This window comes from Macadamia integrifolia, unplaced genomic scaffold (genome assembly GCF_013358625.1).
Source record: "Macadamia integrifolia cultivar HAES 741 unplaced genomic scaffold, SCU_Mint_v3 scaffold1600, whole genome shotgun sequence".
Taxonomy (NCBI): Eukaryota; Viridiplantae; Streptophyta; class Magnoliopsida; order Proteales; family Proteaceae; genus Macadamia; species Macadamia integrifolia.
In genome coordinates, this window is record NW_024868273.1 from 75582 (window position 1) to 87905 (window position 12324).

Consider the following 12324-nt stretch of genomic DNA (forward strand, 5'->3'; position numbering starts at 1 on the left):
ATCAAAATCACAAGCTACCAACACATTTTGAGACAACCATTGCTTTCGACCACGAAACCTACCCTCAATATTTTTAGGTACCTTAGCTAGAACATGTGTCCCATCAATTGCACCTACACAATCCTAAAAGACCAAATATATATTAAAACAACTTAAATATGACTAAAATTTCGTTGTAAGAACAAAATTTTTATTTATGGATTTCATACCTTGAAGTACGGCCACCATCTATCGCTATCTTTGATAGATGAATGTGTCTCTTGACATGATTGTCCATTAATAAATTGATCTTGCATGTTGAGAACAGAATCCAAAACCATGTTGAAATATCTACTAATAGTTTCTCCTGATCTCTTCCAATATCCTCTATTGGGGCGGTTTCGAACACCAAATGCAATAGTATGTAAAAATATAGCCACTTGTTCTTCAACCCTACAATGAGTTGTGTCATGGAGCCTACCAGATGCTCTGAACAAGAATATGAATCTATTAAAGCTATCTATGTTCATCCGGAGCATGTCAAAATATTTCGTGTTATTCCTTTCAATGTCTTCTAGAAAAGTCCTTGGAGTTAAATAGGTATTTCTAGGCGGTGCTTCTTCTTCCTCCTCGTCATAGTCACATTCATCCAATATGACAAGTATGGCAGCTATAGCAGCCATACAACCAGCTGCTGCTGCTGTTCTTCTCCGTTGTTGATATACAATAGCATCCATATTCCACTTCTGAAGGAACAAACATTGAACTCAAAACTATTGAAGTAACGACATTTTTTCATTCTTTTAGTACTGATGTCAAAAGTATGTAAACCTATTTGGCATATAATCTTCAATACCCAATAACATTTTGCATATCAATGACTTGGATGAGATCTGAAAATTGCAGACTATATAGAAAAAGAAAAGAAAATTCTGTTAAGATTTGTTTTAGTACGATAAGGATTATCACTATCTACATGCATGGATTAAAACCCAATTAAATTTGCAATTCAGCAAGATTTAATTTGTGCAATTATTTAAAAATGCATTTTAAATTTCATAGAAAATAAATATGAGAATGAAAAAGATAATTAAATAAAAGAGATGAGTAATTTAATGACTTGATGTGAAAAAGAATGCCCCCAAGTCCCCAACCAATAACACCAAAGATGACATTGGTTTGGGTTAAGCTCAACCAAGTACTCCATTTGCTTACATAATCTTATCAACTTGAGCTATATAGTCAATAACTTCTCAGGAGATATTTAATTCAGAAGTAAGCAATCTTTTTAACCTTTTAATAATTAAACCAATTTCTACATATACAAATAACATTCAATGATTTTAAGCACTTAATATTTTCAATTTAAGCTGCAACTGAAGCAGGGAACTTCAAGGATTTTTAAGATTAAAGCACTTAGGAAGACTTTTCAATAGTTGGTAGAACAATGGGGATGCAGATAGCTGACGGATGAAACTGTAGTAAATGAAAAATAAAATAAGAAATTAAAAGCACAATTGGAGAGTAGAGATTGAAGGGTACAAGAATATTGCAAAACAAAAGAAAATCTGAGGCGAGAGGGAAAAGTTAAAAAAAATATTATAATGCGAACTTAATTACCAGTTATCAATTCCAATGACAGAATCGAAGCACCAAACCCCAGGGGTGGGGCAGGGGTTTCATAAAGAAAGGGTTGGGATGAGCAGAAAGAGAGGTGATTTCTATTGTGATGGGGTTAGGTTTCGCTAGCACAAGACATAGAAAGTTGGTGTTAGGGCTTCGTAGAAGAGAGAGAGAGAGAGAGAGAGGTTTTCAGAGAGGGTTCTTACGGGAGAAGGCTTGCAGCGGTGACAGAGTGTCTTCATTGGTGATCGATGGAGCAGACAACAATGATGAGCTTTGGAGTGGTTGCGACTAGGTATTTGATGACCAAGGTTTTCGCAAGGAAGACGGGAAGATTAGAAAAGAAGGAGAAGGAGCCGAATGAAAACCCTCTGATTCTTCTCAAGATATGAAAACCCTTCTTTTTTGGTATTACCTACAAACGAGTTGAGGAAGAAGACACATAGCTGGAGAGAAATCGTAGCCTTACCTCTGTTGGGAGATTATAAATTAAGTTGAGGAAGAAGCCACAGAGCTGGGAGAGATCGCTTCCTTCATCTTTCTTCCACCGGATCATTTTCCTTCGTCTTTCCCGCAAGAGTCCCACCAAATCAGTGGGACTTTGAAAGGGAAGAAATGGAAGAAACACACCTCCGATAGGAAACCTTGACCATCTGACAATAATTCCACAGCTCTCCCACCCCTTTCATCCAAACAACCCTATTTTACACTATTTTGTGGTAAAGTTGTCATTGATCCCACCCCACCAAGTCCCCTCTAAACAAACAGGCCCTATAAGAAAAATTCCTCTGATCAAGTGTGTGGAACATTTTCTAAGGACTAATCCAACCCGGAACAGCCATCAACCTAGTTTTAAGGGTTGGGCCTCAAGCCAATTGGTTCAACAAATGGGCATGAACATGGATTTCCTTGGGTTGGACTGCAATTCTATCATCCGATTAAGGGGTTTCCTGGATCAAGGTTTTCTTTTTTTGACGTTCCCAATGAGTGCTACCTGGGTTGCAGTGTTAGCTAAAGAAATGTAATAACTAACTTCCTCTCTTCTAAGGTTTCTCAAAATACCATTCAAGATTTTATTCCTTTGGATACAAGCCAGAATAATGGCTATGTTTGATTCTAAGGAGAATAAAAGGGAAGGGAAGTGAAATTTTCATACTTAAAAAAGAAATATATGTAATCATTACTCATGTGACTTTAACATTAACTTCAAATCATTCCATATTTGGTTATAAAAGTTCACTTTACTTTGCATCCAAAACCCTTTGCTATAATATGTAAAATAAAAATTACATGTAAAATACATTATGACTAAATATGCTTAAAATAATTAAGTAGTTTACACAATCATATGGGATAATGACTATAAACATTTCTTTTTAAAGTATTAAAATTTTACTTCCCTCCCTTTAAATTGTCATTGCAACCAATCGGAGCCAACATGAAAATTCTTGTAATCGGGGAAGGGGGGTAAAGGCAATATCAAAACCAGGAATAAGAGCCAATGAAGGAGTTGGGATCGTAGTGACCAAGAAAGAGTCTACCCTTTTCTTCATAGATTCTAAAATGACCACCTTTCTTTTCTCGTGAGAAGTCCTCTTCTGGTCCAAATCCTGGGGCCCAACAGACCGCGTATGGTGTTTTCACCTTCCAGAGAAGTCCTTTCGATTAGAATATGATATCATAGGTTTTCATACTAAATCCTCAAAAAAAGGTTGGCGGCCATATATTTTAAAAGGAAATGGGTCCTCTTCATGTTCACTAACGTTAGAATCAGGGATCAGATCGGTTTGTGCTGATTCTGATCCAGATGAATCGAACTCAACAGAGAACAATGTAGAATCAGTCAAACTGGTCACGACCAATTCTAATCTGAATCAATTGATTTACGCTATGTTATAATGGTTTGTTGATTTTGAGTATGCCATCGATCTTCTTAGAGCTAGCAGTTCAATCAATGGGAGGGCTAGGATGTTGACCGGATTAAGTCCACATACGAGATTGTTCCTGTACGGGCCTAGTCCGGGGGATTGGAATCCATTAAATGTGGAAAGAATAATCTCATTCGTGAACCTGATCCGAACGCTGGGGTGAGAGGGTCATAGGAGAATTTTCCAAAGGGAGTAAGAGAGAGAAAGATTTGGGTAAACCGCTAACCTACCCCACCTTTTCCCTATAGACCTTCTCTCCATCTGCAAGCCCCATTTTTTGCTATTGATCAAAGGCTAGGTCATGTCTAAGGGTGTTAATTGGTTCGGTTTCAGTTTAAACAGTGCAGATCGGTTCGGTTCACATTTATTTGACTAAAACCATAACCTCACCATTTACTAAACGGTTCCACTTTCTGAAACTGTGACCGTTTAGTAAACGGTTTGGGTTTCCACGATTTCTAAACGTTGTCGATTTTATGGTTTTAAACAGTTTCAGTTTCCGTTTCGATTTATTCCATACGGTTTGTAAAATGGTTTACAATCAGTTTGTTATAACTTGCAACCATCTCTAAACTGAAGATCATAAGCTTATCAAAAAATAATTGGCAACCACAAATAAGAGATTCTATATTAACGATGGTATGTCTTAATTTGATAATCTAGTGCTATTTCTTTGCATGGGCATTCTCAAACATTTAAAACTAATATCATACGACATCCAAGTCCATCCTTCTACAGTATAAAATATTAAAATGACAGGTGGTTCAGCCAAAACACTCCATCTATGATAACATAATAACATAGTAACATATATGGATTACAAGTTCATGATCTAAAGCCTAAACTTGAACTGAATTGTAATAAATCAAACCAAAGCAAGATGGGCACTTAATTTAATTGTTAATTGTTATATGGATTACTGCCCCTTCTTTATTTGATTGTTATACAAATTAATCGGTTTGGTTTAAATGATTTTAAACGGTTCAGTTTAAAGGGTTTCAATTCGGTTTGAAACCAACGGGTTCCGTGGTTAAAACCGACCCGACCCGTTTAGCTAATCGTCCTAAAACTTGAAACCATAACCGCACCATTTACTAAACGATTTTGCAGCTTAGTGTAAACGGATCGGTTCGATTTTGATAAACGGTTTTGGTTACAAATTCACATCCTTAGGTCATGATGTGAGGGCTGCAAGGGATAAGCCTAAAGCATACTTCAATGATCAGTTGATACTATTTCAAAAATGGATGCCAGGATCCTCTTCGATGCTAAATGTTATCCCATGAACACCCAACGACTGGCATCACCTAGTGGTCATGCACCACTAGATGTTGTTAACCAACTAATGCTCACGTGCATCCAATGCTATAGAGTCCATGACCATCTAGAGAAAATATAAAGGAAAATTACATGATTACTCACTTTTGGGTTTTCCTTTACAAAATTATCCAACCTAGATTTCAGTTGACAAAATACATTGTTTTAGATTTGAGTTTATAAAACTACCCAAACATAGCGTTCATCCCTCTACTGAGGAGGTTTTTTGATAGTTTTAACCCCCACCACGCACTTCTATCCCTTCTTCTTCTTCTTTCTACCCCCATTTCAGGGATGCAAGTCCTTCCCAGCCACTGCAATCACCTCATTGCAAGCCCCCAACCCTGTAATCACCTCACCGCCCACATCTTCCTATTGTTGGGTATCCACTCCTACCCCCTTCTTCTCTTCTTGCCACCACACCCATCCCTACCCCCTGCTTCTTTTTCTTCCTCCTGCAATCTAATCGTCCACTTCCTAACATCTCACCCTAGCCGTTGACACTTCGAACACCTCACCCTCGTTGTTGCTGGCTCCCCCACATAACCAGTTGCACAAACAATAACCCTATTTATTTTCCTAGATTATTTAAAAGATTGTTTTTAGCAGAGACAGAGTGAGATATTGACAGTGAGGCAACTTGAGTCTCATGTTTGTCTGCTTATACAAATCCTTTCTATGGCCTACATTCCCTAAATTTGTCTTCAATTTAGGGGCGGGGATCTTGTCGTTTCCCTGAGCGAGTTGGGTTTCTAGTTTTGTGAAGGAGGCTCCTCCAACAAACTGAAACCCAGATTATATAAAGCCTTCAGATTTCATGTTTCGAAGCATTAAGGGAGATGGGTTCTTGAGTTCCTAATTATTTCATTTGTCCAGGTAGGAGATATTTTTCCCTTTTCTATTTGTTTCATTTTTACTTTCTTTCTTCCTAGTCCTTTGGTTTTGTTTGGATTCAATCTCTACTGTCAAAGAAAGATCAGATTGTGATTGTTACCCAATAGAATTACAAAAGAAATTAAAAGAAAATTGTGGTTGTTTCTGGTCTCAGGATGAGGGATATCCCTTCCTGTTTCGGTGAGAATGGAGTTCAAGTGGTGGATTCGTCTTCAAGTACTAGCAAAGTTGCTCAGAATATTGTAACTTGTGTTTACCAGGGTAGATTGCATGTGACGTTTTGCTTGATCACTATCACATGGAGCAAGAAACTGATGGGTTAAGGCCTCAGTGTTGGGATCGACGATTCGAGCAACCATTGCCTCTATAAAGTCAAAATATAAAACCCTGGTTGTTTTCCAAGAAGAAAGGGTGGCAAGAAGAAGAGGAAGGGGATATGAGCGGATGAGAGAAGGGAGATGGAGGTTAAATTGTCAAAAAAAAAAAAAAAAAAACCTCTTTAGTTGAGGGATTAACACTATTTTGGATAGTTTTATAAACCCAAACTTTTTTTTTGGCCTTTGACCTGACTAATCCCGTGAGCCCATATTGACCCCACAACCGCATGGACCGGGTCATATCGAGGTTGAATGAGAACCACTCAACTTTCACTGAAAGTAGTGAAGAGCACTAAACACCCCCGTGTGAGTGGCCCACTAGGCAGTCGAACTCAAGACGTCTGAGTTTACGATTCGTACTAAGTTCGTTGCTCACCAACTGCGCAACCCCCTTGGGTTTTATAAACCCAAACTTAAAACAATATATTTTTATTAATTGAAACAAAGATTGAGTGATTTTGTAAAGAAAAATTTAAAAATAGATAATCGTGTAATTTTTCCAAAGTAAAACTCTAGCTGACAACCCTTAATTGGACAAACTGCTTATGAAAAATTCTCTTTGGCCTCGGATTTTTTTTTTCTTTTTTTCTTTTTTTCTCCCCAAATTAAAAATTCATCCAGAACATATTCTAAGAATGAATATCAAATGTAATCCAATCTGGATTTAAGATACCGTGACAGAATGTATAAGAAAAAAAAAAAAAAGTGTTTTACTCGATAAACAGTGACATGAGCATGATTTAAAATATCGAAATCAGTTTTGAGATTGAAAAGGGTCGATATTGATCCGATCCCGATCAAGTGTTTTTTAAGGTCACAAGACCGATACCAATCCGATCCGATTCCTCAAATCATACTCATGATCATCCGGTTCAATTGCGATTTTCGCAACATACGACTCTCTATTTGCCAACTCCGCAATCTTCTCTTTTTCTTCCAACTCCGCAATCTTCTCGTTTTTCTTCCCCTTTGAGAACATTTGCGTTCTCTCTTTTCTGAATTCTCTCTTTGGTGTCTTCACCTGTTCTCTCTAATTCTGAAAAAGGTTTTTTTTTTTTCTTTTTGTCATCTGTTTCAATCTCTGGTGAAGAGGAACCAAAGCAAGGGTTTCAGCTCCACCGCACCTGCTGCCCCTTATTGTTATTCAACTCTATTCGATTGGGCTTTGTTTCAGTTAATTTACCAGAAAGGGTTAGGGTTGGGGTTCAGTTGTTTTGGATCCCTCAGACAATGAGCTCCCAACATCGCAATGATCGAAGGGAGGGACCCCGAGTTCCTGCTTGTACTGCCCGTCAACAGTGGGTTCCTAGAGGATCCACTCCCACTGTTGTGAATCCACCTTCGAGCTTCAATTCAAATCCCAATGGAAATGGTAGAGACTCGAATTACAGTTCCGCCCCTCCTTCGGGTCGCCATAGAGGAGGCTTCGTTCCACGAAGATACACGGCGCAGCCTTCCCATCCGAAGAAGGAACCGGAGATTCTACAGCCCAAGGTATTCGATGTCCCGCAACTTGTGCAAGAAATTCAAGATAAGCTCGCGAAAAGGGCGGTTGAATGCATGATTTGTTATGATATGGTGGGGAGGTCTGCCCAAATCTGGTCGTGCTCGAGCTGTTACTCCGTTTTCCATCTCAATTGTATAAAGAAATGGGCTCGAGCACCGACTTCTGTAGACATGTCTGTGGAAAAGAATCAGAGCGGGAATTGGCGCTGCCCTGGTTGCCAGTCTGTGCAGCTGCTCATGGCGAAGGAAATTCGATATCTTTGCTTCTGTGGGAAGCGACCAGACCCTCCTGCTGATTTGTATCTGACACCGCATTCGTGTGGAGAGCCATGTGGGAAGCCATTGGAGAGGGAGGTTTCAGGCGGTGGCAATTACAATGACGATGATCGGTGCCCCCATGTCTGTGTTTTGCAGTGTCATCCAGGTCCATGCCCTCCTTGTAAAGCGTTTGCTCCTTCTCGCAGGTGCCCTTGTGGGAAGAAGATGATCACGACGAGATGCTCTGATAGGAAATCCATGCTTACTTGTGGGCAGCCCTGTAGGAAGATTCTGGAATGTGGGCGTCACAGGTGTGAGCGAATTTGCCACCAGGGACCATGTGACCCTTGTAGGGCTACGATCAAAGCGTTGTGTTTCTGCAATAAGAAGGTTGAGATTCTTCTCTGTGGAGAGATGGTTGTTAAGGGGAATGTGAGACAGATGGATGGTGCTTTTTCGTGTAACTCCACTTGTGGTAAGAAGCTTGCTTGTGGAAATCATTTCTGTGGCGAGGATTGCCATCCTGGTCCATGTGGGGATTGCGGGTTGACGCCTTGGAGGATTAAGACCTGCTACTGTGGCAGAACGAGGATACAGAATGAAAGGCTGAGTTGCTTGGACCCAATTCCGACCTGCTGTGAGACTTGTGTTATGCTTCTTCCTTGTGGGATTCACCAATGTAAGGAGTCCTGTCATGCTGGGGACTGTCCTCCTTGTCTGGTTCCGGTGAACCAGAAATGCCGTTGTGGTTCTTCTTCTCGGACTGTTGAGTGTTACAGAACAGTGGACGAGAAGGATAAGTTTGTCTGCGATAAGCCTTGCGGGCGGAAAAAGACCTGTGGGAAGCACAGGTGCAGTGAGAGGTGTTGCCCTCTCTCTGATTCCAACAGCCAAGTTGTGGGCCTATGGGACCCTCATTTGTGTTCGATGGTATGTGGGAAGAAGCTCAGGTGTGGGCAGCATTCTTGTGAATCACTGTGCCACTGTGGCCATTGTCCACCTTGCCTTGAAACCATCTTCACTGACCTCACCTGTGCTTGTGGGAAGACTTCAATACCCCCTCCTCAGCCTTGTGGTACGCCTCCTCCTTCTTGTCAACACCCATGTTCAGTTCCCCAGCCCTGTGGCCATCCATCAACACACAGTTGCCATTTTGGTGATTGCCCACCTTGTTCAATTCCGGCAGCGAAGGAATGCATTGGTGGGCATGTCGTTCTCAGGAACATACCTTGTGGTACGAGGGATATTCGATGTAATCAGCTTTGTGGCAAGACACGACAATGTGGTATGCATGCCTGTGGAAGGACTTGTCATCCTCCACCTTGTGATTCTAACAGTGGGTCTGGGTCTGGGTCTGGTTCTGGTGTGAAGGATCCTTGTGGGCAAGTATGTGGTTCTCCTAGGAGAGATTGTAGGCACACATGCACTGCTACTTGTCATCCATTGTCACCTTGTCCTGATCTAAGATGTGATTTCCCTGTGACAATCACTTGTTCCTGCGGCCGGATTACTGCCACAGTCCCTTGCGATGCTGGAGGCAGTGGTCATGTTGATACTGTTCTCGAAGCATCTGTTATTCACAAATTGCCGGCTCCACTTCAACCTGTGGAAGCAACCGGCAAGAAGGTTCCACTTGGACAGAGAAAGCTCACCTGTGATGAGGAGTGCACAAAATTGGAGCGCAGACGAGTTCTTGCAGATGCTTTTGATATCACTGCACCAAACTTGGATGCTCTTCATTTTGGTGAGAACTCTACAGTTTCTGACATGCTTGCCGATCTATGTAGGCGAGATCCAAAATGGGTATTGTCTATTGAGGAGAGATTTAGGTTTCTGGTGCTTGGAAAGAATAAAGGAGGCACCTCAAATAGTCTGCGAGTTCATGTTTTCTCCTCAATGGTGAAGGAGAAGAGAGATGCTGTAAGGAAAATTGCAGAGAGATGGAAGCTTGCAATTCATGCAGCTGGTTGGGAGCCAAGGCGGTTCCTTGTGGTTCATGTCACCCCTAAGTCTAAAGCTCCATCTCGAATTCTTGGTGCCAAGGATGCTGGGCCTGTTGCTATGTCCCATACAGTTTTTGATCCAGTGGTAGACATGGATCCACGACTGGTTGTTGCTTTTTGGGATTTGCCAAGGGATGCCGATATAAGCGCTTTAGTCCTGAGGTTTGGTGGAGAGTGTGAACTGGTCTGGTTGAATGACAAGAATGCTTTGGCAGTATTTAGTGATCCTGCTCGAGCAGCAACTGCCCTGAGGCGGTTAGATCATGGCTCGGTGTATCATAGTGCGGCTGTAGTTCTTCAGAATGGTCCTACATCTTCTGGTCTTAATGCATGGGGAACTTGGGGTGCAAAGGAGGGGAGTGTAGGTACAACCCTGAAGGGTAATCCATGGAAAAAGGCTGTTGTACAGGAACCAAATTGGAAGGATGACTCTGGCAGAGACTGGCCTGGTGCCTCAGCTGATGTGCTTGTGTCTTCATGGAAAGGGAAGGAAGCTCCATTTGTTCCTTCAACAAATAGATGGGGTATTCTTGACTCAGACGCATTTTCGAATTCTGCTGCTACCTCTTCTGTGGGAACTGATAATACAGGTAACCATCGGATGGCAAGTTCTTCCACTTCAGAACAGGAATCGATCACTTCAGGTTCAAGTTCCACGGTGCAGCCTGGAGCGCTTAATGATGCCAACTTGTCTGAAGTAGTGGATGATTGGGAGAAAGATTGTAGTTAAGAGACAGAAAGACAAGAAGATGGAACCTCGTTTTGCAGCATTTGTATGATTTTGTTCTTGGGTTTCCTTTTCAACATTATGCCATGGTCGTTTGGGTTTTGATGGTATTCTTGTGTCAAATCTTGTAGAGAACATTCGTTTTTGAACATGCTGGAGGCTGGAGCGGCCAACCCACCAATCTATCTTCTGGTTTTCAATGGTAATTGTAGATTTACTAAGAAATCAAATACATACAATTTTTCTTGTGTTGAGTTCTCATTTTTGCCCATGTTCAGGAAAAGTTACTGTTCTTTCTTTTTCTGCTCGCTCATAGTTTGAAATGGAACTGAAATCGGTTACAAACAAATCCATTCAATCATGTAAGATAGTTTAAACTCCAAGACCAGACCAAATACATGCTTTTCCCCTTTATTTCTTGGTTGAATAGGTACCAACAACTTAAATGATCGCCCATTGAATCGCCTCCGAAAGTAGATTGTGGAAGCTTAACTCCTTTCTGAACTGGATCCCTGCACAGATTCCCCAAGTTTTGGTTTCTTCTCCGTAGGCAATGAAGGTAACTCCCCTAGCTTCCTAACACAAACCATCAGAATCCTGACTTATAACCCACTGTGATGTCAATGGAGGATGGCTCAATGCTGCCTTCATGTAAACTTTCTACACCCAACCGATGGAGAGCTATCCATCCAATTCTTCTTTCTACACCTGACCAGTGGAGCTAGCTATCCATTCAATTCTTCCCCTCACCATTCGCAAAATTTATCAGACCATGAAGGTCAACCAAGTTGCCATCAAAATGTAAACTAATCTGCAACATTCTGGATAGGTTCTATAGGGCCAGCACATTTAGAACAATTGCTGAAGATCCAACATACTATATTAATTGAAACTTTCAAGATTATGACTGACTTATAACCCTCATGGGAAACAAAAGTTGCAGGTTCAATTGAACAGTAAAAAGGACTAATAAAATTTCATCAGTCATAGAATCATCTTTAAACTTGGTCAAACATCATGCAATTGGTTCAAGCACCTAGGGCTTATATTGTCACTGGAACTAGAATAAGAAACAACTGAAAGATTCAATAGTTTTCTTTCCTTCTCTCCAAACTTCCACCACCATTTCATCCTGAAAAAAGTCCAATAATTCAACAACATGATTCTCAATGGTTTTTTTTTTTTAGTTCCCTTCATGGTCAGTCGGCTGTTCGATCGATGGATTGAGTAGCATTGAAAATTCCTACTACACAATCAGATTTCCCTTACACTTTCTAATCATCCTGTTGTAGTCATCAACTCCTTGGCTAAAGTAGAAGTTTCATATGAAACTTTATAATTTTCTCAACTCAGCAAAACTTAAACTATTAATTACAAACTAAACCATCTGTCTTGAGAGACCTGCCTAACGCTGCAACCCAATCAGAATAGGAACTGAGGATTCAATTGAGCAACATCTGGTACTTAGCTATCACTATCCAATTATCACATCAGGGACCAGGTCCTTTCACATTTCCCCTGCAGCTATTTGATTGTAAACAATCTCGATTAAGTAATACAACTTTTTAAGATTTGGTCTTCCTTAAGAAGTGATTTGCCACACTACAAATTGCCAGCATTTTATAATGGCAATTAGGTCAGCTTTAATATTACCTATGATCTAGAGAACTCCACCCCCCACCCCCCATAAAAAAAAAAAAAAAAAAAAAAAA

The 12324-nt window shown here is 40.7% G+C and overlaps 1 protein-coding gene across 1 annotated transcript; it reads left to right on the forward strand.

Annotated features, from left to right (window-relative positions):
- Nucleotides 1-7047: 7047 nt before the first annotated feature.
- Nucleotides 7048-10873, forward strand: LOC122064292 (NF-X1-type zinc finger protein NFXL1-like). Its single transcript, XM_042628000.1, has 2 exons — nt 7048-10658; nt 10744-10873. The coding sequence occupies exon 1, from the start codon at nt 7349-7351 to the stop codon at nt 10613-10615; it is 3267 nt and encodes a 1088-aa protein (XP_042483934.1). The 5' UTR covers nt 7048-7348; the 3' UTR covers nt 10616-10658; nt 10744-10873.
- The last annotated feature ends 1451 nt before the right edge of the window (nt 10874-12324 follow it).